Raw genomic sequence first — 24,365 nt, forward strand, 5'->3', positions numbered from 1 at the left:
AATGGTGGCACTTAGTCTGGACCGCCCCCCTTCCTAAAATCCTAGCTACGTCCCTGGGGGTATACCTTGGATTTAGTGCTAAATTGGCCATACATCATCCAGCCTGTGGACTGGGATTTGGGCTGAGCAACTGTCTGGGCTCCCCACCTAGAGGACAGGGGGAGGACGTGTTATTTGGCCTGCGCAGACAGGGCCTGACTAAAGCATCAAATAGTCTGTTATCATATACTAAACAAGTGGAACTGCTTGTTAATCTGGCTTCCTTCACCCTGAATTAATGTGATCACACATATCATTTAAAGAAACTACTTTTAAATAAATCTGTCCATGCTAAGGTCACCTGGAATCCCAGAACCCAAATCCAAAAAGGGATTTTAAAGGGGAGCAAAGGGCAAGATGAGAGTGGCAGCCTAAAGAGGCTAGGAACTGCGAGGCTAGCCTTGGATAGGCCGTCCCCCCCACACACACACACTCAAAATACTATATAAAATATAGTGCGTTCTGCCACTCAGACCCCAGTTCATAGTACTGTATAATCCCACATGATTCTTCATGATTGATAATATATTCATTTATTCTGCCAAGTCTGATTGAGTTACATCACTCCAGTGGCAGCATCACCATCAAGCATTGCATTTGGGAAATGTAGTTGGCAGCTACTGCTATTGCCAGGGGGGATAAGCACAACCAAAGATGGGCAAGGGCTCAATTAAAGGGAGGATTCAACCTAAGTGTGTCATACTAAGACACACAGGTCCTGACATTTACTCTAGCATGCCAGGTGCTGACACTTGGTCTACATTTCATCATTCACAGGATAGCAATGGGCACACAGCTTCTTAATCTCTGCTCCAATCACCTTTTAAAAGCAATGGTCATTAATGATGTGAAAATTATGATTTCTTTTCTGCTGTGTACCAGTCTTCTAAGAAATCACTTCTAAAAAATCACCTCACCCTAGGCAGTTTTTGTATTTTCAATACTACAAGGCAGAGGCTTGCAGACTATGTTTACCAAAGCACATTAAACTTCTCATTGACTAAAAACAGATGTTAGTGCCAAAGGACAAATACATCCATTTAATATAAATCTAGTCCATGAACAATTAGGATATCAGCTCAAACATACCAATTTGCAACGTTTAAGCAAATAGCAATACAACCCTTCAGCCCAGAAATTGAGTTAAATATGTTCTCTAGCATCATCTTCACTTTAATTACTCCATAAGCCTTTCTGTTAATACTTTTTTTTGTCTTATTACATTGTAAGAAAGTTAAGGACTGCTTATTAAAAACTTCAGATTGCCACTTTCCCCTGCATACAATTGAACATCCCCAAGGTCAATCCACAACATCACTCTGCAGTATAGTTGTAGCCCCATTTTCGAAGTATGCTGAGCAGTGTGTGTGATGCTACAGCTTTCCTTTTTAAAAAGTGTAAATAGAAAGCAGGGGGGAATACTTCTCTGACCACCCTGTAGTAAGTGTGTATCAACCCTCTCCTGTCCCTGTCCTAAAATTTTAGAACTGATTACCCTCTCTGGCTTAATGCTTTAAAACCAACTCAAGCCTCTGGGGCTGCAGCCAGGAGATAGAGGTGGGATTATTGCATGCTATCAGGCCGGGTCCCAGCCACGCTCTGCCAGCACTTTTTAGAAGCCGGAAAGCTTCTGACTTCTAAAAGGAGCACGGTTGGGACCCGGCTTGGACCTGGGCTGACGGCAGGCGGCAATTAGGCAGTGATCTGGTATGCGATAATCCCCAGTTTTAAAGTTCATGTGATATGCCCTTTAGCTATTCTGTTTTAAACTTACATTGCATCCGCAGCGTTTGTTCTCCTGCTTCAATACACTACTAAAACATTCCTCTCCCCCTGTCTTCTCATCATTTTCCCCCACTGACTTTGCCAACTACTTCATCACTAAAGTCACTACTATTCGATCTGAAATAGTTCCTCCCGACTTGCCCCTTACCACTAACCTCCTGGTACCTTCTACTAATAAACTCTCTGGGTTTCCCCCTGTTTCTCTGGATGAACTCTCTACGCTGCTAAATTCTTCCAAACCTACTACCTGTTCTCTTGATCCTATTCCCTCTCATCTCCTAATCTCTATAGCCCCTTCTCTTCTGCACTCGCTCCTCTATATCTTTAATCTCTCTCTCTCTATGGGTTCCTTCCCTTCTGACTTCAAACATGCTCTCGTTTCCCCAATTCTGAAGAAACCCTCTCTCGACCCCTCTTCTTTGTCTAGCTATCGTCCAATTTCTCTTCTTCCTTTTCTTTCTAAGGTCCTAGAACAAGTCGTTTATTCTCGCTGTATTAAATTTCTTGAAGCCAACTCCATCCTGGACCCTTTCCAGTCTGGCTTCCACCCACGGCACTCTACGGAGACAGCCCTCACCAAGATCTCAAACGATCTCTTGCGGGCCAAGGCAAACGGCCTCTACTCTGTTCTCATTCTTCTTGATTTGTCTGCAGCCTTTGACACTGTTGATCACTCTCTCCTGGTTGATTTACTTTCTGACCTTGGGTTCTCCAGCTCTGCTCTTGACTGGTTTAAATCTTACTTGTCAGACAGATCTTTTGCAGTGGTCACGGGTGGTCAGACTTCGTCCTCTGTTCCCCTATCTGTTGGAGTTCCCCAGGGCTCTGTCTTGGGTCCCCTTCTGTTCTCTCTATACACACTGTCCTTAGGTAAACTCATCAGTTCTTTTGGTTTCTCCTATCATCTGTACGCCGATGACACTCAGCTGTATCTCTCCACCCCTGACCTTTCTCCAAGGCTTGAAGAGCAAGTTTCTTCTTGTCTGACTGCCATCTCTCAGTGGATGTGGCTTCGGCGCTTGAAGCTCAACATGTCTAAGACTGAGCTTCTTGTCTTTCCACCTAAACCCACCCTTCACTATTCCTTTTCTGTTTCTGTTGACGACACTTCTATTCAACCGGTTCATCAAGCCCGCAGTCTTGGCTTCATTTTTTACTCTTCTCTGTCATTTATTCCCCAGATCCAGGCCACCGCCAAGGCCTGTAGATTCTTTCTCTACAACATTGCCAAGATCCACCCATTCCTCTCAGCCTCTACTGCCAAGACTCTAGTCCATGCCCTAGTGGTTTCGCGACTAGATTATTGTAACCTCCTTCTGACAGGGCTTCCTCTTTCACACCTCCATCCTTTAATCTCTGTCCAGTATTCAGCTGCCCGTATTGTCACATCCGCTCGCCACTTTGACCATGTTTCACCTCTTTTATCCTCCCTTCATTGGCTCCCCTTCCCCTTCCGCATCCGGTACAAGCTTTTATTATTGACTTTCAAAGCCCTCCATGGATTGGCCCCTCCTTACTTATCTGACCTTCTTTCTCCTTACATTCCTACTCGCACCCTCCGCTCTTGTAGTCAAGGTCTCCTGTCACAGTGTAGGACTACCACTGCCCCCTCCCAAATTCGTCCCTTCTCGCTTGCTGCCCCTTACTCCTGGAACCTTCTTCCCCCCACATGCACACCTCATCACTTCTCTACCCAGTTTCAAAACTGAGTTAAAGACTATATTGTTTAGAGAAGCATTCCCAGAGGCGAGCCCCTCTCTGACCCAGGAAGCCTCCTTTTAACCATCCATTAAGAAGCCAAGCCCTTCCTCCAGTCGATCTGCCTTGGTCCAGTCCTCGGAGGTGGAGAAGAACTGCTGGACCTGATCCCATTCCCCACCACCACTCCCTTCTCCTTTTGTGTCGTGCTTCTTAGATTGTAAGCCTGAGGGCAGGGAACCATCTAACTAAAAGATTGTATGTACAGCGCTGTGTAAATTTACAGCGCTTTATAAATAAAAGTTAATAATAATAATAACAATAATTGTAAACCATTTTGAGTCCCATTTGGGAGGAAAATGGGAGAAAAATCAAATAAATAAAATGATCACCTTCAAATGTGGAAAATTCAGGTGATGGTTGGATTAGTTCCAAATGAAAACTCCAAAAAAAGTATTAAGGGTGTCACTTAGCCTAAAAATCAGGCTTAATCAATGAGATCACGCTCGTGTTTGAAAACATTTAATAAGGAAGGTTGTGTCAGGGTTCACATATGCTGATGAGCAAAAGGATTCCCACAAACCTCATGACAAAGCAAACCAATACTGACAGTCATAAGATAAGGAAAGGCAGCTCCAGTGTCATTAGGGTTGCACAATCCACACGGAGAGCTGTTGCATTAACTGAAATCAATAGCCAGTAACTTCCATACTTCCAGTTTAGTGTGGTACGACTTCAGGTTCTATTTTACCCAGTAATTACAACACTCTATAGCACCCAAGAAAATCCTAGCTGAACAACATACTCACTAGCTCGCTTCTGGCTTTTTCAGTTTGTAGTACTCATTAGCAAAATATGAACAAACTACCTCAACAATCTATAGCAAAGACAATTGGAAACCTTCTAAATTCTAAATCTTGCCCAGCAGAAAAAGATGGTTTAAATGTTATAGTGTATAAACAGAGTAAGAGCCAATGTGATATTTAAGATGTTGGAAAGCATGTCAAAATGGACCTTTCCAGATAGGAAACAGCTTTTTTCAGCTTTCTGCACATTGTTCTAGTAAGCAAAATTCATCTCCAGTTTCTATAGGGGTGTCAGAAGAAGGAAACACCAGGCAGTGTGATCCCATTTGGACCTACTGCTGCAGCTTCCACGTGTTTTTCTCCTTGTCCCTGCAACCATGAGGAGCCGACGTACGTTTTTGATGGTTGTATACTTTTAGCTTAGCAAGTTTTATACTTTTAGGTCAGCATCTTACTAACATTATCACAAAGAATTCTCCCTTATTTTCCTGTCTCTCTGTAATCTCAGAAATTTTAGCAGCAGGGCCTCAACCATCTTCTGTTTAGCTGCTTAGCTCAGAAATTTTGGCACCAGTCCTTAAGACAGACCTCTCCTGTTTTTCAGTTCTTAAAAATCCTTTAGTTATAGAAGCTCCCAAATTTTTCTTTCTTGCTTGCTTCTAGGAAGTGCCTTTTTAAAATTTCAGCTTTACATTTGACAATGCAACTTGGACAACAGCCAAAAGTACCCAGATTTCGAAGTATCTATCACAAATCCTTGACAAGTTAGGGCAGGTTAATGTCTTTGTTTCTGGGAAGCCATCATTTGGATATTTGACTCTTTGACTTGAAAGTTACAGTTTTGTTGTTGTTGTGTGCCTCAAGTCATTCCCAATTTATGGCAACCCTAAGGCAAGCCTATCATGGGGTTTTCTCAGCAAGAGTTATTCAGGGAAGGAGTTGCATTTCCTTCCTCTGAGGCTGTGACTTGCCCAGGGTCACCCAGTGGGTTTATGTGGCCAAGCCGGGATTCAAACCCTGGTCTCCAGAGTCACAGTCCTATGCTCAAACCACTACGCTAATCTGGCCAAATTTCAAGGTATCCAGTATGATGTCTGCATGAGTGATGCCTGTCAGAGATACACAGAAAGTATCTTTTGTTATTTTAAGTGTACAATGAATCAGTCTTGCATCCAGTTATAGCCCAGGTCTATGACTAAAGACCCAGAGGTAAACCAATCATGTTTAGCACATAAGTCCTACCAAGCCAATAGATAAAGAGTCAGGCTAGCATGCTGGAGAGCTCACAACTAGCCGCCTATAAGATATGAAGCTCTACCTATGAACTATGAGGGAGGTTAATACAGAAGGGTAAGTAGGGTATCAGAAAGTGGATATACTGAAGTTTATGTACAGTGTCAGGAAGGATTTCTAGACTGGTGGGGTACTTAGAATTCTCTGCTGTTTGTTCCCTTTAACTACAGCTCCCCATTGTACGCTGAGACATGAGACTAAGGATTTAATGTGCACAATGGAACACTAAGCCATGCACCTGAATCAAACCTGTCACTACAATAAAGGACAGCAGGGAAAAGATTTATGTATCCATAAATTTCTTCCTTCTATTTTAAAGCACTGCACTTGAAATATTAGTTTGAGTTTCACAGTTCTTGCTGCTGGTCTTTCAGCTTTGACTAGTGTGAGTGTGTGCAGAACTGTTAACTTATGGTGACCCCATGAATTTGGTTTTTTCTTAAGCAAAGAATATTCAGAGATGGTTTTGCAAATTCCTTCTTCTGAAATATAACCTACAATAGATGCTATTCATTGGTGATCTCCTATCCAAGTACTAACCAGGGCTGATCCTGCTTTGCTTCCATGATCAGATAAGACTTGATGCTTTGGGGAAGGGTGAGGAAAGAATATTTATTTGCAGGTTTAAAGGCATTATCTGAAAACATAGTAGCAGTAACAGTGCCAAGTATTCTCTTTTGATAGAAAGAGTAATACACTTGACAGAAATGTAATACAGAGGTTCTTTATTTATAAATTAGTATAAAATATACCCATTTTCATTGTTTGTGTTTTATCTGCAACAACAAAAGCTAAAAACTTTATTTCTAAATGAAACCAGAAAATCCTTAAAAGCTAGATGGACCTAATTCCCTTCTGAGTCTACACTTGTTCCTTATGAATGATCCTCCCTTATACCACATTTCCCATTTGGAAAAAAAATTGAGATAAGAACAAGTGTTATTAACCATCCACATGAACAGCAGTGAAATTCACAATGCAATTATATTTTTGAAGCCAGGAAATAATGATTGTTTCAATTACTAGCCAGGAGACTAATAAAAATAAATGAATGTGAGTGTGGAGAAATACTCAGTTCAACTCTGTTGATAATGCATACTTCTGCCTCCCCAACAGAAACCTCTAGACTCCTTCAAGTTACAAAGGTGGCCCCAGAGACTCATGCCAACTGGCCTGTTGCACTCCTGCCAACATCCCTAATGAGGGAGGTGATCAAAAAAAGAGAGGCAAACCAAATGAAGCCAGCCTCCCTTTTCTCTTAAGACAAAAGAGATAAAGGAATCAATATTTGCCAGTTTCCAAAAGGAGTAGGAGGAATTCTATTCAGATTCAAAGGGCTGTAAAATTAAGTATTTATGAAAAGAGAGAGAAAGGAAAGAAGAGGCATGTCCTTTTAAGCCAAAATCACTTGGAATACAATTCATTATTTTTAGCACTTCCACAGAATTTATTCATGCCATCTCTTTTGATGTGCACATTCTAAAACCAAACCAGCTGCTTGATGGTTTAGTTCTAAATCATATCTGCAATTCATCCTGGTTCTTTGAAGGGCTCCTCCAACCCTTACTTTAAAAGTAAAATCAAAAGGTGTAATAAAACCATTAAGTAACATTGCCATGATCTGCAGAAGAATATACAAAAGCAACTAATTTTCTTTATTTTTTTATTTATTGATATGCTCTCAGTATAAATTGCTAAGTACACTTTATCAGTATCATCTTCCACAAAAATGAGCACAATATGATAGAGACAGAATATTTTGCAGCACTACACTAGCCTTGAATTTACCATCTCTGCAGAAGTGTGTAGTCCTCCAGATGCTATTGACTGGAACCTGCAGCACAACCAAAGGCAAAAAATTCTGGGATTGCATTTCAGCAACATCTTGAAGGTTGTATGATTCCTTCTCCTACTCTCCATCCAAAGAGTTGTTCCAGTTATGGCAAGTTAAACAATGCAAAACTGAAGATTTATTTATTTATATGATGTATACCCTTCTGTTCTCCCACAATGGGATTCACTGGCTCACAATAATATCCAGTCCCAATGTGTTTCAATCTACTGAGATCCCACCTCAGCAGCAATATGTGATATTCTCCTGAAGTAGTTGTAAATGTGTCTGTGAATCAATAAACTTCCCCTGCATTAATTTTTGTTGCCATTTTCTTCTTCTTTTTTACTTTATTATAACCAGTGTCCTAACACATTTACAGAAAACAATGTTGTAATCCAGGGCCAATACATGAAACATCTATGCTACCAGAATCAATATAAATTCTCTCTTATTTGTCATATGAAGGCTCAGAACATTTTATGCATCAGCAAGTAGTGTATATTTTATACATCCAGCAATAGTGGTAGCTGCTATGTTCATGAATTAGCATCATTGGGATATGATATCATAAGTAATTAGGACCTTTTTGTGGCAAATGCTTGCCAAAACAGTTATCTCTTGTCAGTTTTGGAATCAAAGCACACATAAGTATCAAAATGAACCAGAACCAGAACACTGACCCAGGCGAACTGCCATCAGTAAATACCAGATGCTGGAGTAAAGGTGGGGTGGCTGCTGTCTATGAGCTGCTTTCAAGCTTCCCAAAAGTGTCTCACTGATCACTCTGGGAAATAGAATTCTGGGAGTAGATGGAGTGTGATTAATCCAGTCTTCCTTGTGTTGGTTGGAGATAACAGGAGTCATATTCTGACTCATGCAGAAGCATCACTGTTGGAGAAACCTGAATCCAATCCAACATACCATATCTTGTGCTCTTTAAATTTGGGCAACTATCAGGTGAATAACCTAGTGCAGTCATTTGTTGCATGCTTTCGAGTAGTTTCTGACTTATGGCAAACCTATCATAGAGTTACTGGGGCTGAGAGAGTGTGACTTGTAAATTTCCATGGTCGAGTGGGAAATCAAACCCCGATCTCCAGAGTCTTGCTCCTATGCTCAAACATACACCATGCTGGCTCTCAGATGTAATCATACCATACCATAAACAAAAGATAAACATGTTGCTTAACAAGGGATAAGCTAGATGTCAGGTTAAATGCATCAAGATGTAAGCTAAAGTCTTTATTATTCACAAATAGTGGAAATATGATCCAGACTCAGTCCATCAAGTCGTAAGGATTAAACCTTCTGCTTTCCAAATAACAACATTTTCCATCTTTAGCCCATCTTCAAATTGTATCTACTTTTAAAAAAAACCTCAAAGGAAAAGGTTTGTTGTTGTTGTGAACCTTCAAATCATTTCTCACTCATGGCAACCCTCAAGCAAATTTAAGAGCCATTATTACAGGGTTTTCTGGGGATGAGAGTGTGAGACTCACCCAGTGGGTTTTATGGTCAAGTGGGCCATTGAACCCTGATTTCCAGAGTCATAATCCATGTTCAAACCACTATTCTTACCCACATAATATCAGCCAAATCCACATCACCCACACGCTTACTTATTAGTAAAAATAGAGAGATTTTTACAGCAGAAACCTACACATCTGCTTTAACCCTTCAGAGTGTCTAATGCTCAAAAATCACACCTGTTATAATAGTGAACAACTAAAAGGCCCATCACATGGAGACCAATACATGTAGTATGCTTATACAAAGCCCAATTCAACAGAACCAGAGAGAAGGCATCCAAGTACATGATGTGCTAATGAGGCTTTGCTCCAGATACCATCTGTTTGACAAGATAAGTCTGTTAACTGCAAAAGGTGCTTACAAAGCAGTAAAGCCAGACATTGAACAGCAGGCAAGGAGAGTCACACAATGCAAGTGTAAAATACACAACTGAACATCACAATTACTAGAAGCTAAAAGTTTGCTCCCTATATAGCCATTATCTTTTGTTAACTCAAACCAGGAGGCAAATCTATCCCTGCTCCAGAGAAATAAAAGTGGATGGAATTCCATCACCTCTTTTCTATTTGTGGCAGTCTCTTGGTTCTTTGTAAGAAACATGACAACAGCAAAAACTAAAACTAAACAATACCCCCCCCAAAAAAAAAATCCTAATGAAATGAGCCAGGATTAAGGAATAAGAATAGAATTCACGAAATAGCATCCAAAGATGTACACCTGACTTTCTCTTTGCTCCTATATGTTTCCAGAGGTTATTCTACACTTTGATACTTCTAATTCATATAAACCTTCACAGTCTTAGACAATAGCGTGCCCCAGACCTGAAAGTAGGTTTATAACATCTTTTTCACTGCTCCAGGTTGAGAAGAGAGGCCATTTACTGTCATATTTCACAGAAAACAGCCTATAACATAAATGTAAGAATATGTCTTCTGAAACAATGATACCTAGGCCACAATCCTATACACTTTTAGTGTAAACAAAAATCCAACAGTGATACCTTTATTGGCCAACCGAAATACAGTACACAATATACTTATTGTAAGCTTTTGAAATCCATGGGCTTCTTCATCAGGCAAGATGTTACAAACCAAATAGGAGGAAGAAAAAACAATTGGAGATGTTAGTCAGATACCTGCATGTTGTTTCAGTCCTTAGTAAAGATGGTATGCTGGGGAGGATAGCTTTTGCAGGCAAGCTCCTCCTCCTTCTAGTCGTGCGACAATAAAGAGATTTTCAATGTCCAGGAAATTTTGCAGGAGCCTGCCTGCAAAAGATATTCTCCCCAGCATACCATCTTTACTACGGACTGAAACAACATGCAGGCATCTGACTAACATCTCCTATTTTTCCCCCCCTTTGGTTTTTTTCTCCTGTTTGGTTTGTAACATCTTGCCTGATGAAGAAGCACATGGAGCTTCAAAAGCTTGCAACAAATAAATTGTGCATTTCGGTTGGCCAATAAAGGTGCCACTGATGGATTTTTGTTTGTATTCATTAAATGGCCAATACAGCTACCACTGCACTTTTAGTATAAATATATGGCAACATAGGCCCGTTGCAGATGGGCAAAAAGTACATACTAGGTACGTACTAGAGTTAGGACAGGGCTTCCTTTCCAGATGCCCTAAGCCTAGTACGTATGAAATGGCAGTGCCATTCTACATGGGCTCTGCCATTGGGACGTCACGGTTGCACCGCCTCCAAACAGAGTGGCACAGAAGTGATGTCCTGGAGCCGCGCGAGGGCGCCTGGGGCTCCTTTTTTGTGGCGCCAGAACAAGATCCAAAACAGAGCTCCTTCCAGGTTTGTGTTGCTGGCGCATCCTTTACGCGGCTGCACCAGTGACACAAATGAAAAGTGGCGGATCGGGGCCTCAGAGGCTGCCGCTGTAAACTGCCACAGTTACACTGGATCCCACAGCTGCACATCTACTGAACAGCATGCATCAAAGCTTTGAGCTCTCCCTTTGCATGATGGCCTAATTTCCACTTACCTCTTGATTCGCTTTCTGTACCGATTCCTGAAACCAGTTCAGCAAACAGCGTGGTTCCCACTATGTTTGCGTCCGTTTCAAGAATCGGTGCAGGAAGCAACAGCCGCAGTTTTCCTCTGTCCTCCTGGCCATACTGGGGGTGGAGGAGAGGCCAGGGCAGAAGGAGAGAGGCAGGCAGGAGGACTGTGGCACGCTGGGGCAGAAGGAGACAGGCAGGCCAGGAGGATGGAGGACTGAGGACTGAACAGGCATGGAGGCCGAGGAAGCTGCTGCCAGTGGGAACCAGTGCGGATCTGAATCCCATTCAAATCCACCTGGTTCCCAATTGGGCTGAATCGATTTATTTCCAAATAAACTGATTCAGCCCAAAAAACACCCCATTTTACCATGTCTTTCTGATGCAAGTTAAATGGATAAAACCTGGGTTAAATGGGTAGAAACCATGACCCCCCCCTTTCCAAATCACTTCAGTGATTCGAATCAAGTAGGAACCATGGTGGTTTAAACCAGATCATTTGAAATCATGATCTGGTTTAAACCACAGTGTGAACAAGACCGACAACTCAATATCTTTTCACTCATTATATTGAGAGAATGAATTAAAGACTGAAGCCAGGATGAGAAATTGCTTTGCTGACTATGGTTTAGAAGCCAATTCCAGTTATACTGGTTCAGAAGTAGCAATCAACCATGCTAATGTTAATCAGAAAAGCTAAACTGGGAAAAAGAGAAAAGGAAGTATATAAACCCATAGGATACTCCCAAGCTCCACGTCACAATATGGCAACTGTTCAGCAAAATATATGAATTGTTACAGTAGATAAGTGTGATGACAGCATGTCGGTTTTCTTCCTTCTCCACAATTATTAATCTAGCTCTGCCTTGAACTGAACTTTAGCAGTTTTAGCCAATGCAAACATAAGATAGTGGTTTGAATGTTGGACTACAACTCTGAAAACCAGGATGAAAATCCCAACTTGGCCAAAGAAACCCAATGGGTTATCTTAAGCAAGTTACATACTCTCAGCCACAGAGGCAAAAAATCCAGAACAAATCTTGCCAAGAAGGCAACAAAGCAATTTCTCATCCTGGCTTCAGTCTTTAATTCAGTCTCTCAATATGATGGATGAGAGGCTATTGAGTTGTCACGCAAAGAGAGGGCTCAAAGCTTTGGTTAATCACAGTAACACTGGAGGACATACAGATTACTAGAGAGTACACATAAATTCATGAATAGTCAAAGCCACAAATGTGGAGAGCCAACTGTACAGCAAGGGAACAAAATGTGCTAAGGAAAGCTGTCTTAAGGTTGGTTATTAAAAGGACTCCCTTAAATCTAACATCACTTTAACACAGAACAAACTTTGGAGCAGCCAAAAATCAGTGCAGAAACAGCAAGAGTCTGTTCAAAAACTGCTTAGAAAAGAAGAGAAGGCACCACCAGCTCTCCAACACATTTCCCCTCTCCCTAGAACAAGTATAGTTTCCCCATTATACCCTTTAAAATATAACATATTCTTTTTGAAATTGGGGAATATGCTGTTACGCCTACAAGGCCTAATTTATTTTATAAGCTGATTATTTTCATTCAGGCTGTCATTTCTGCAAATAAAGATAAGTGCAATATGTCAACATTTAACGTTTTCCCATAGCAGCTAACATTTTGGTGTTAATGCTCACTTGTGGCTTGCCCCTAAGCAGTGAGGTATAAATAATAGACTTTAAAGCTGTCTGGGGGTAAAAATTATCCTCTCCTAAGCAATTTAGTGTTTATTAGTGAGATACCAATTAACCTTTACCTCCTGCACTAAATCAAAAAACAGTAACACTAAATCTAGAAATTTTGCTCCAGTTTTGTTCCTCCTAGACCCAGAAAGCTAACTTCTCTACACATTTTCATATCCTGCCTCTATGGCTGATAGTTAGGTTCCAAACAACACAGGCCCCAAGCAACAAGTAACACAAATCAGGTGCTGCAGACAGACAAGAAGAAAATGCATTTAGGGAAAGCAAAGACATCATTTCAGAACAACAGAAGGTGAAAGAAGCAAAATTTCAAAGGATTGCTCTTACAGCAGATACTAAACTACAAAAGACAGACATATTTTTAAAGCATCTTGTTTTAAAATACTACCTACAGCTACGTAACTAGCAAGTAACCATACAGGCACCTCATTTTTTCTGAGGCCACGTGCCACCTTTCTTAGGCACACCTAGGACAGGTCCCAAAGCATTTTTAAAGAATGTATTTATTGAACACATGCTTGTCCACATCAGCTACAAAACAGGGGATTGCACAGTGGGAGCAGGATCAACTTTTTATGCTAATGGAAAACATCAGGAGAAGGCAAAATCTATTTCCCCTTTCACCAAATGCCACTATGCTCTGCTGTTTTCTGACTTTAACAGAATCTGACTCCAATAAGAGGGTTGAACTAGGCAGGAGAAAACTTGTGTAAAGGAGTGGATCACAATGAATATAAACTGGGAAGAGGGAAGCAGGTTTATTTATTTAGGTGTTTTTATGTCATCTTCCAGGGTAAACAAATTAAAATGCTAGTATAGATGAAGCAGATGAGCACTCTACAGAAAACACTGTTTAATAAAAGGTAAAAGAAGCAAGTGTTTAAAAATCCAGGCCAGCATCATCAATTAAAAACGAACGAGAAGAACTAGAAAAGAAAGAGGGGTCAGCGCTGAAAATGTATTGTCTCTTATACTGGAAAACCTCATTAGTCTTGATAGTGGGCTGTGAACAAGATCTCTATAGCCAATCACAGGCTCATGGAAGCAAATTTCACTCGCTTTTTCCTTGTACTCGATTAGCATAAAAATGAAATCTTACATCCCACTCTATTGTCAAATGGGGTCAAGCAAATATTTAACAAGCAAACACACACACATAATTTGGTGCTTTAACCCACAGAAAGGGGTCAACACCAGGCCAGCAACATTACTGATTTTTCACTGATATGGGATAGGCTAGAGCTATTCTGTATCACCATATCTTTTGAACCTGTGAATTTCAAAACAAGTCTATCTGGCAACACATCATGGCAGAAACCCTCAATAAACTTACTCCCATGATTCTCTGAATGCTAATATAAGCCCAATGAATAACCCTAAAAAAAAAACAACACAGTAAAGAATATTCATTCATTGTGCATGTAGAAACAGTGATTTACAGATGCAGTCACTTGTAGAGTATGACAGCATGGGATCTGAAACTTGAGGGCTGACAACCACCCCTGCCGTATAAAATTGAAGCTTCCGTGTTCAAGGAGCGCTATGCTTTGGTGTGCTGGACTAATAAATGAAGTGTCCACGGATGGTCATTATTCCTAGCTTCATTTTGCTGGAAAGAAACTTCATATGATCTATTGAAGTAGAACAACCACAATGTCCTATTTCAGTCTGTGCCATCCAATAGCTTAGATGATGGCAAGTGTTACACAACCAAGAACAAATAAGTGATACTAGAAAAAAAATCTCATATAGGAGACATGATGTGAACTCTTTTTATCCAAGAGAGAATAAATGCTGGACTAGATCCCCTTCCTCACCACCATTCCCTTCTCCTTTTGTGTCGTGTCTTCTTAGATTGTAAGTCTGAAGACAGGGAACCGTCTAATTAAAAATATTGTATGTTGTTGTTGTTGAGCTTTGTTTATATAGCACTGTAAATTTACACAACACTATATAAATAAAGCTTAATAATAAGGATAAATCAGGGAGTGGAGACAGATGAAAAGGGAGATTTTACATCTGGAAACTGATTTTGTTAAGTACAGTATAAATATAAGCTCTGCATGAACAGACTGAGGAGCAAAACAGACTGGCAAATAAAGTCGGCTTCCCAGCGGCATGGCGTTCAGACAGCCCCACGCTGCCAAGAAGCCACATGGCTGACCACATATGGCAGATTCATGGTGTTTCAGTGACACAGTGTTTACACACACTGCACCACAGAAATGCTGAAAAATCACCACCTCTGCGGCAAAGGCACCCTTTTTCTGGGGCAAAAAGGAGTGGCTTTCTGCCACTTCTTTTTGCACTGGGAAAATACTGGGTTGGTGGTGTGGTGTGCGATTGTCACAGCCTCAATCCAGTGCTCAAAGGGGTGCTGTGTGTTTTCGGCCTAAGTTGATGGTAATTTTTATATTCTTTAAATGTTTTGTATAGGTTGAGTCTCCTTATCCAGAGTTTAAATCTGGGTCCCATCTCCAAGAGATCTTATTATATGCGCAAATACAGCTATTCCACAATGCAAACAATCTGATATTCAAAGCACCTCTGGTCCCAAGCATTTTGGATAAGAGAGACTCAACCTGTATTCCATTTGCCAGATATTATTTGTTATTATGGGATTTATAGTCTAAGTCAGTGGGTCCCAAACTTTGGTCCTCCAGCTATTTTGGACCTCAACCCCCAGATGCTGCAGCCAACTTGCCCAAACTTCAAGAATTCTGGGAGTTGAAGTCCTGAAGGACTAAAGTTTAGGAGCCACTTGTCTAAGGCACAAAAAGAAAAAATGAAGATGCCTGCACTAGTGTAACTGAAGCACCATGTTTTTTAATAGAACTATCTGTCTAAACTTTTTTCCAAGTTATAAACACACATACACACACATGTACACACTTCTCTTCTGAGTACTGAAAAGCATTATCTCTGTACTGTGATATTCATCATTATGTGAGACCCACACAGCTTTAATTCCCACACATGAATTTGACATGGTAGAGTCCACACACAAGGACTATATCACATTAAAAGATATACATCCTTAGATCTTCAGCCATTCCCCCCTCCCCCCTCCACACAAATAGCAGTATCTGCCTCTTCTTGTATAATGAAATATTGCCTTGTTTTACACAGGAATCTGCTATGATAAGAAGGAAGGAAGTGCATTTTCAGCTTTCTCTGTAACATTTACCTGTTTATGTAAAAAGGATTCTGGTTATGGAAAACATTCAGTTGTAATCCACAACCTACATGGTACAATGTTGACACATGTTTACTACATCATCTTTTTTCCAGGGCCTAGGCTTCATACACAAATTTAATCTAGACAACAAGGAAATTAAAATAGTTAAAGAATTCCCATATCTAAGATCAATCATTGACTAGAATGGAGACTGCAGTCAAGAAATAATAACAAGACTAGGAATGGGAAGGGCAGCTATGAAAGAACTTAAAAAGATACTGAAGAACAAAGACATACAACTGAGCACTAAAGTCAGAATCGTTCAGGCCATTGTATTCCCAATCACCATGTATGGATGTGAGAGCTGCACAGTGAAGGAAGCAGACAGAACAAAAATCAACTAAACTGAAATATAGTACTGGAGAAGAGTACTTAAGATACCATGGACAGCCAAGAAAACAAACAAATGGGTTCTTGAACAGATTAGACCAGGGCTCTCCTTGGAAGCTAAGATGATCAAGTTGCCACTATTGTACTTTTGCCACTTAATGAAAAGGCAAAGATCACTAGAAAAAACAATAATGCAAGGAAAGGTAAGGGGTAGAAGAAAGAGAGGAGGACCACAAACCAGATGGATAGACTCAATCGGGGGGGTTGTGGGCAAGGGCTTGCAGGATCTAGGCAAGGTAGTGCAGGATAGGGATTCTTGGAGATGTCTCATCCACTGGGTTGCCATGAGTCAGAACCGACTGGAGGGCAGTTAACAACAACAAAAGGCCTCATGGGAACTAGGGTAAATGTCTATGGCAGGGGTAAGCAACCTGCGGCCCGCGGGGCGGATGCGGCCCGGCAAGGCCTTGGGACCGGCCCCCGCCCAGTCCTGCCACCGATTGCCGCCGGAGCCTTTGGCCTCTCGCGTGAGGGTGTGGGGCCTTTGGCCTATCAGGAGGAGGCAGGCAAGGGGGGCAATTGTCTATAGAAGCCACCAAAACATGCATTTATATTAACATTATTTTTAAAATCAGCAAATTTTTTAGCATGCCCTCCATTTTTTTAAAAAATGTCCTCCATTTGAATTTTTTGTCCTACATTTGTCCCGGTTCATTTATTTATTTTTTTAAAAAATCATTTAATTATTTATTTTTTGGCTTCGGCCCCCCAGTTGTCTGAGGGACAGCAACCCGGCCCCCGGCTCAAAAAGGTTGCCTACCCCTGGTCTATGGCAATGATCATCTACAGAAGAGAAACACAGCATAAGTAACACAAGAAAGGATTTTTTTCAATATCTAATGTCGTCCACTAGTTCCTCAGACTGAACCTTTGTGGTTTCCTGGAATAAACACTGAGGGCTTTGCAAATTACAACACAGCACTCACTGGCCTGTTACAGACTGCCAAAATAAAGCTGCTTCAGGTCTCTTTGGAGGTATGCTATTTAAATGATGCATGGGTCCTAAGAGTCCGGAGGTTGCGCCAAAGCCACACTCCACTCCTAAGCACTGGAGTGCAGCTTTGGTGCAGCTTCTGGATTCTTGGGATGCATGCATCATTTAAACAGCATACCTCCAAAGAGACCCGAAGCAGCTTTATTTTGGCAGTCTGTAACAGGCCTAAGATTTGCAAGATCTGGGTTCAGATCTCAAAGTAAACCGCAATGTTCACTCACAACCAACTCTAGGCATATTTAAGTAAAATTACAACCCAATCAACTCAAGAAGGCTTACAACCAAGTATATACTGTATAGCACAGGTGGGCAACTTGCCTGTTCCCATCATCTCTTACAATTGTCTATGCTATTTAGGGCCGCTGGGAACTGCAGTTCAATCCTATCCAGAGTGTCACACACTCTACACCTAAATGTGAAGGGTTGCAACTTGAATCAGCTTGGACTGGATGATAATATAAGGCTTAATTTACAAATTGTTACAAAGATAGAGTAGAGAGAGAAGAAAATTATTTATTAGCCAATGTGGTATAGTGGTTTGTGTGTTGGACTATGAATCTGGAGACCACAGCTTAAATAGGAACTCCACCACTGGGAAACCCACTGGATGAACTTGGGCAAATCACACTTTCACAGCCTCATTTTTCATGATATGAACAAGCACTATGGCTATAAAACAAGAAAGACAATACTTTGGTATTCTCAGCTACAAGTGTACAATTAATAATATACAGCTGAATTGGGAAAAATCTTTCTTGTATTACCTTCCTAGAGTTTTATCAGGATTCTCTGGATAGCTGCAACTGCAAGCACCTTATGACACATTTTAATATCTATTTTTCTTTACATACTAAACACAAAACTGTTTCAAAAATTCTTCAGCATTAAGGAAAAGTTTCTCTCAAATGAGAATACGCAAATACTAGAAATTCAAGTTGAACATGATCATGTTTACCCCCAAATTACAAGCAATGCTTATATAAAACATCAAAAAATCTGTCATCAGAAGATGGAGATAAGCACAAGAGAGGGTTGTGTAACTGTGGAAAGAACTAAAATTTTAAAAGGAAAAAGAACACTAATAGCATTCTCCCACACATGTCTACTAAGAAGTAAGCCCATGATTGAGTTCAGTGAGACTTATTTCCAAGATAGGTATGTGACTCTGGAGACCATGGTTTGATTCCCTGCTCAGCCAAGAAACTCACTGGGTGACCTTGAGTAAGTCACATCCTCTCATCCTCGAGGGAAGGCAAAGCAAACCTCCTCTGAACAAACCTTGCAAAAAAAGTGATAAATTTGCCTTAGAGTCACAATAAGTCAGAAACGACTTGAAGGCACACCAAGTATGTGCAGGACTGCAGCCTATGAGATCTGCTCCTTGCAAGAATTTACTGGGAAAGATGATCACCTGGGCTGACGTTTGTTGGTAAAGAGCTTATTCATTCCTGGCCCTAAAGGATTCATCATGACTATGCAATAGTAAACAGCTTTGGGTGAGTAAATTTAGACTGCCTGTGCAACACTTCCTTGTCCTCTCTGTCTAAGCCAAGGGCAGAAAAGCGCAGGCAGGCTCAAGGTGTGTCTAATACCCTTCTTCTCCCCCCTCCCACATCCTTTTTTTAAGGAAGCCGGAGCCATGTGACCTATCTGGTGTTACCCCTGCAGCCAATCAAAAGAGTCACCGGCAGTAGAGGCACTTTCATTCATTCATAAAAGTAGGAAAGGATGGGATCTTACACTCTTACCACTGAACTCTGAAAGAGGATTTCTCACAACCCCAGGGGTCATTTTTTTTGCAAAAGGGAAAGGAATCCAGGAATACTTTACATGCTTTAAGGGATGCTAAAACCTTAGCTAAAGCTGCGAACCACAGGACATAATCCTTTGGCCTTGGAACAGAGACGCACACCTAGGATGGAAACTAAAAATCCTTACCACAACAAGGCCAGTGGAGATTTAGGTCCCTCAGAAAAGGCAGGCAGGCAATTTTCCTCACCCTTCTTCCATTTCAATAGCAGCCAGAGGGAGGAAGGACTGGCAGGCTTACTTGGAAAGGACTGCACATACATACATACAGCTCCCCACAAAACAAAAGCAGTGGTGTATTTTGGCCACATCATGAGAAGGCATGGCTCATTAGAAAAGACAATATGCTAGGAAATGTAAAGGGCATTAGAAAGAGAGGAAGACCGCACACGAAATGAATAGACTTAATCAAGGAGGTCACAACTCTGATTTTGCAAGACCAGAGCAGTGGAGGACAGGGGAGCTTGGAGATGTCACATCCACAGGGTCACCATGAGTCGGGGCCGACACGAGGCCAACTAACAACAACAACAACAAAAACTGCCCTCTGTTCAGAAAGTACACCTGGTCCAAAGAACTGCATACAGATTGTTGGGATTGCCTACAAGAAGGTTGTGGCCATGGATATGCAGGATCTGAGCAGAGAGGTTGAAGACAGGGAAGTATTGGAAGTGTCTCATTCACAGGGTCACCATCAGTCGGGGCCAACTGGAGGGCAGCTAACAACAAATCTCCTTTTCCCAGCAAACACACACACACACACACACACTGAGAGAGAGAGAGAGGACGGTATGTAGAGAGATCTTGTAGCACCTTTGAGACTAACTGAAAGAAAGAAGTTGGCTGCTTGAACTTTAAGTCTACTTCCTCAGATGCATTTTGTCTTAAGTCTATGTAGGCTCATGCTGCCAACTTCCTTCTCTCAATGATTCTCAAAAGTGCTACAAGATCTCTCTGCATACTGATTCTACAGATTAACAGGGCTATAGCTTTGAATTTTCTCATTAATTTGGTATTTTTGAGGAAGGATGGCTTTCCTGCCAGGATCAAATGGGAACAGATTTGACCACTTTTGCTTTCTGACTTTTCCCCTCTTGCAAGTACAACAACATCCAAAAACTGAATCAAAACTGATCTGAGCAGCTGATAAATTGAAACAAAAAGTATAAAAATCCAGACACCCTATAACAACTTGGGCCTGGCCACTAGCATTTGGATTGCAAAAGAGGTCAAGAAGGCGGTTCTTTCCCCTTCTTGTGCATCTAAGGAAGTAAGACTTTAGTCCAGGAAAGCTCATACTGCCAACTTCTTTCTTTCAGTTAATCTCAAAGGTGCTACAAAATCTCTCTGCATACTGATTCTACAGACTAACATGGCTATATCTCTGAATTTGAAGTCTATGAAAGCTCATGCTGCCAATTTCTTTCTTTCAGTTAGTCTTAAAGGTGCTACAAGATCTTTCTGCATACTGATTCTACAACCAACACAGCTATATCTTTGAATTTCATACACAGGACAGGCATGCAGCGGTTCCTCTCTCTGCCACAGAGGACTGAAAGCTTTCCCCACCAAGGTATTTGTGGGTCCTTTTGTGGGAGAAAGGCGGTACAAAAACGAACTGAGATAAACCAACAGAGAAACAAAACTACTCACGGCAATCCGTCTCGTCGCTGTTGTCTGAGCAATCATCATCCTCATCGCATTTCCAAATGGAAGGGATGCACCGCTCGTTCCGACACTGGAACTGGTCCTCTTCACACTCCTTGGCGGACCCTGCAAAAAAGGGAGAGAAGAGGCCAGTCAGATCCCTTGCATTTTGCAAGAAAGAAGGAGATGGGGGAGAGAGAATATATAGAGCAGCGGTTCTCAACTTGTGGGTCATAACCCCTTTGGTGGCCGAACGACCCTTTTAAAGGAGTCACCTAAGACCATTGGGAAACACATGGCAAAATTACAGTTATGAAGCAGCAACAAAAATAATTTTATGGTTGGGGGTCACCACAACATGAGGAACTGTATTAAAGGGTCCCGGCATTAGGAAGGCTGAGAACCACTGATACAGAGGATGCACACAAACGCAGGGACACATACCGCGGTTTCTCAGCCATCCCTCTCCCTTGCAAAAAAAGCAAGCAAATCCAGAGCACATCTAGGCCACATGGGAGACACAACAGAGCGCAACAAAGCCCTTCTAGTGAACCCCCCTCCCTGCCTCCCAGTATCAACACACAATGCTCTTTTGCACCTGATTTTTTAGAGACACGGCCTCCCTAATAACAGGGAAAGGGGAGCAAAGGGAGGTTGACATCCCACAACAAAGGCTCCTTCCAAGCCAAGTCCTTCTCTGGGAGGAAGGATGCGGAGCCTGGATGCCTTCCTCTTGCAAAAAGCATCTTCCTGGGCAGTGCTTTGACAAGAGAAGGGTGTGTGTCTGTGTCTATGATAGGGACCCAAAGGTTTATTTTATTTAAAATGCCGTGCGTTCGCTCCATGGATTGCTGAGAGCATTAATAGGGAGGAAGAGGAGGAGAAGGAGAAAGGAATGAATGCTGGGATCTCAGAAAACGGGGGTTATTTTATTTCTATTTTAAGCCATTTGGGTTTAAAGCTATTAAATCCCCAGGAAATAAGAGCCTTTCCTCTGTCATACCAGGATCCAAGCCTTCCCCCCACAAACCTATGTTTTGGTCATTGTTGTGTGGCTTCAAGTCATTTCTGACTTATGGCCACCCTAAAGCAAACCTGTCACGATGTGTCCTCCCTGCAAAGGAGGACGATGCACTGCAAAATGTAGGACCGCCAGGAAAAATGCAAGGCATGACCAAACACAAGCGATCTAAACGCTCATGTAAATGTAAACCCATGCTTCTCAGCCATGCTCAAGATGGAGGACAATTGGGAATCCCTCTTGGAAATGAGATAATGAAATGGAGGATGTGTCCTGGAAAAGGAGGACGTGCCTGGTCAGCCTGAATGCAAAACCCTCAAATGAATGTAAAACCATGCTTCTGAGCCATGCTCAAAATGGAAAGTATTTTGGAATCCCTTCTGGACAGGAGATAATGAAATGGAGGACGTGTCCTGGAGGACATGGCGTGGTGAGCCTGAGCTCAGAATCCTCAAAGGAATGTAAACACCATGTTTTCAGCCATGCTCAAAATGGAGGACATTGTGGAAATTCTTCCTGGAGAGAAGGCGAGAATGAAACGGAGGATGTGTTCCGGGAAAAGGAGGACGTGCCGGTCACTCTTGAGCTCAAGCTCATAATGCAGGCATGCCCAAATACAAGCTATATAACCCTCATATATAAATGCAAAGCTAGCATCTCGCCATGCTCAAATGGAGGGCATTTGGGAATCCCTCCGGGAAGGAGATGATGATTGGAGGACGCGTCCTGGAAGGGGACAGGCCTGGCCCACTCAGACCCCCCAGGGAACGTAAGCCCATGCTTCTCAGCTATGCTCAAATGGAGGACAGTTGGGAATCCCTCCTGGACAGAAGGTGATAATGAAATGGAGGACACGTCCGGGAAAAGGAGGACGTGACTAGCTGCGGGGTTTTTCCTGTAAAATACAACACACACACACACACACTTATTGTGGCTCTACATCCATGCACACCCTCCGGAAACCCTTAAGATAGGAAAGAAGAGCCAAGGGGGGCTCGGATGGGTGTCCCTCCTGTCCTCCCCGGACGCACCTTTTCCAACGTGGAGCTTGAGGAGCAGCAGCTGGAAGAGGAGCAGCCTGGAAAGCGCCGGGCGGCACATGGCAGGTGGGTCTCCTCTCTTCCCCTGCTTCCTTCCCTTCGCCTTTCTCTCCGCCGGCGACTCAATGGGAAACCCGCGCACGCGCACTGGCCCCTTACTCTACTGCTGATGCTCTCGCTCCTCTTCCCTAGTCTCCGCCGGCGCCTCTGCATTTCAAGCCCAGCCGGTGACGTCAAGCCTTGGTGGGCGGGGCTTAGGTCAGCCAGTGTCTGCCCACAGAACCACAGGACACGCCTCCGCCTTCCAGAGTTGGAAGAGGCCACCAGGGCCACCCAGCCCCGCCCCATTCTGCCATGCAGGAAGGCATAGACTCTTCCCAAGGGCCATCCCATCCAACCCCATGCTGCCATGCAGGGACTCACAATCAAAGCACCACAAAGATGGCCACCCAGCCTCTGTTTAAAGACCTCCAAAGAAGGAGACTCTATCACTCTCTGAGGGAACATGTTCCACTGTCCAACAGCACTCACTGTCAAGAAATTTCTCCTAAATAATAGTTATAATTATTATTATATTATTATTTTATGATATTAATCATTATTTTTATCATAAAATATTTTAACGTTGTTTAAATGTTGTAAGCTGCCTTGATCCAATTGGACAGGTGGGATATAAATAAGTTTTATATTATTATCATTATCATTATTATTATTATTATTATTATTATTATTAATGTTTAAGTGGAATCTCTTTTCCTGGAGCTTGCATTTATTGTTCCAGGTCCTGTTCTCTGGCACAGCAGAAAATAAAATTGTTCCATCCTCAATGTGATATCCCTTCAAATACTTAGGCAGGGCTATCATATCACCTCTTAACCTTCTCCAGGTTAAACATCCCCAGCTCCCTGAGTCATTCCTCATAGGGCAAGGTTTCCAGACCTTTCACCATTTTAGTCGCCCTCCTTTGGAGACACTCCAGTTCTCAATGTCCTTTTTTAATTGTGGTGCCCAGAACTGGACATGATATTCCAGGTACAGAATATAGTAGCACTATTACTTCCCTTGATCTAGACACTATACTTCTATTGACGCAGCCTAAAATTGCACCGTCCTTGTTAGCTGCTTCATCACACTGTTCTCATGTTCAACTTGTAGTCTACTTGGACTCCTAGATCCCTTCCTATTGAAGCTGGAACCTGCCTGGTGCAGGGTGTTATGGTTGTGTGCCTTCGAGTCATTTCCAACTTAATGGTGAGCCTATCATGGGGGTTTTCTTGGCAAGTTTTGTTCAAAGAGGGTGCTTTTTGGGGTTTGTTTTGTTTGGGGGTTTTGCCATGGCCATTTTTTGAGGCTGAGAGAGTGTGACTTGCAAGGTGGCCAGATGTGTCTTAACCACAGAAGAGGGCAAGGCACTCTAAAAGAAAAAGGGAGGAAATTGCCAAATAAAACCCTAAAAACACTTGTAGAAATGTAAATTCATGCTTCTTAGTCAAGCTCAA

At 42.1% G+C, this 24,365-nt stretch overlaps 1 protein-coding gene across 3 annotated transcripts in view; it reads right to left on the reverse strand.

The window, feature by feature from the left end:
* LRP8 (LDL receptor related protein 8) overlaps nt 1-23,035 on the reverse strand; it is a 246,887-nt gene extending 223,852 nt beyond the window's left edge. For all 3 annotated transcript variants that reach the window (XM_042464975.1, XM_042464974.1, XM_042464973.1), the window contains exons 1-2: nt 22,858-23,035; nt 20,812-20,931 (exon numbers count right to left, since the gene is read on the reverse strand). In XM_042464975.1, coding sequence (XP_042320909.1) covers nt 20,812-20,931; nt 22,858-22,927 — 190 coding nt within the window. In that variant the 5' untranslated portion in view covers nt 22,928-23,035. The remainder of the gene's footprint in view (nt 1-20,811; nt 20,932-22,857) is intronic.
* Between the last annotated feature and the right edge of the window lie 1,330 nt (nt 23,036-24,365).

The sequence above is a fragment of the Sceloporus undulatus genome, chromosome 4, assembly GCF_019175285.1.
Source record: "Sceloporus undulatus isolate JIND9_A2432 ecotype Alabama chromosome 4, SceUnd_v1.1, whole genome shotgun sequence".
In the NCBI taxonomy this organism is placed as follows: domain Eukaryota; kingdom Metazoa; phylum Chordata; class Lepidosauria; order Squamata; family Phrynosomatidae; genus Sceloporus; species Sceloporus undulatus.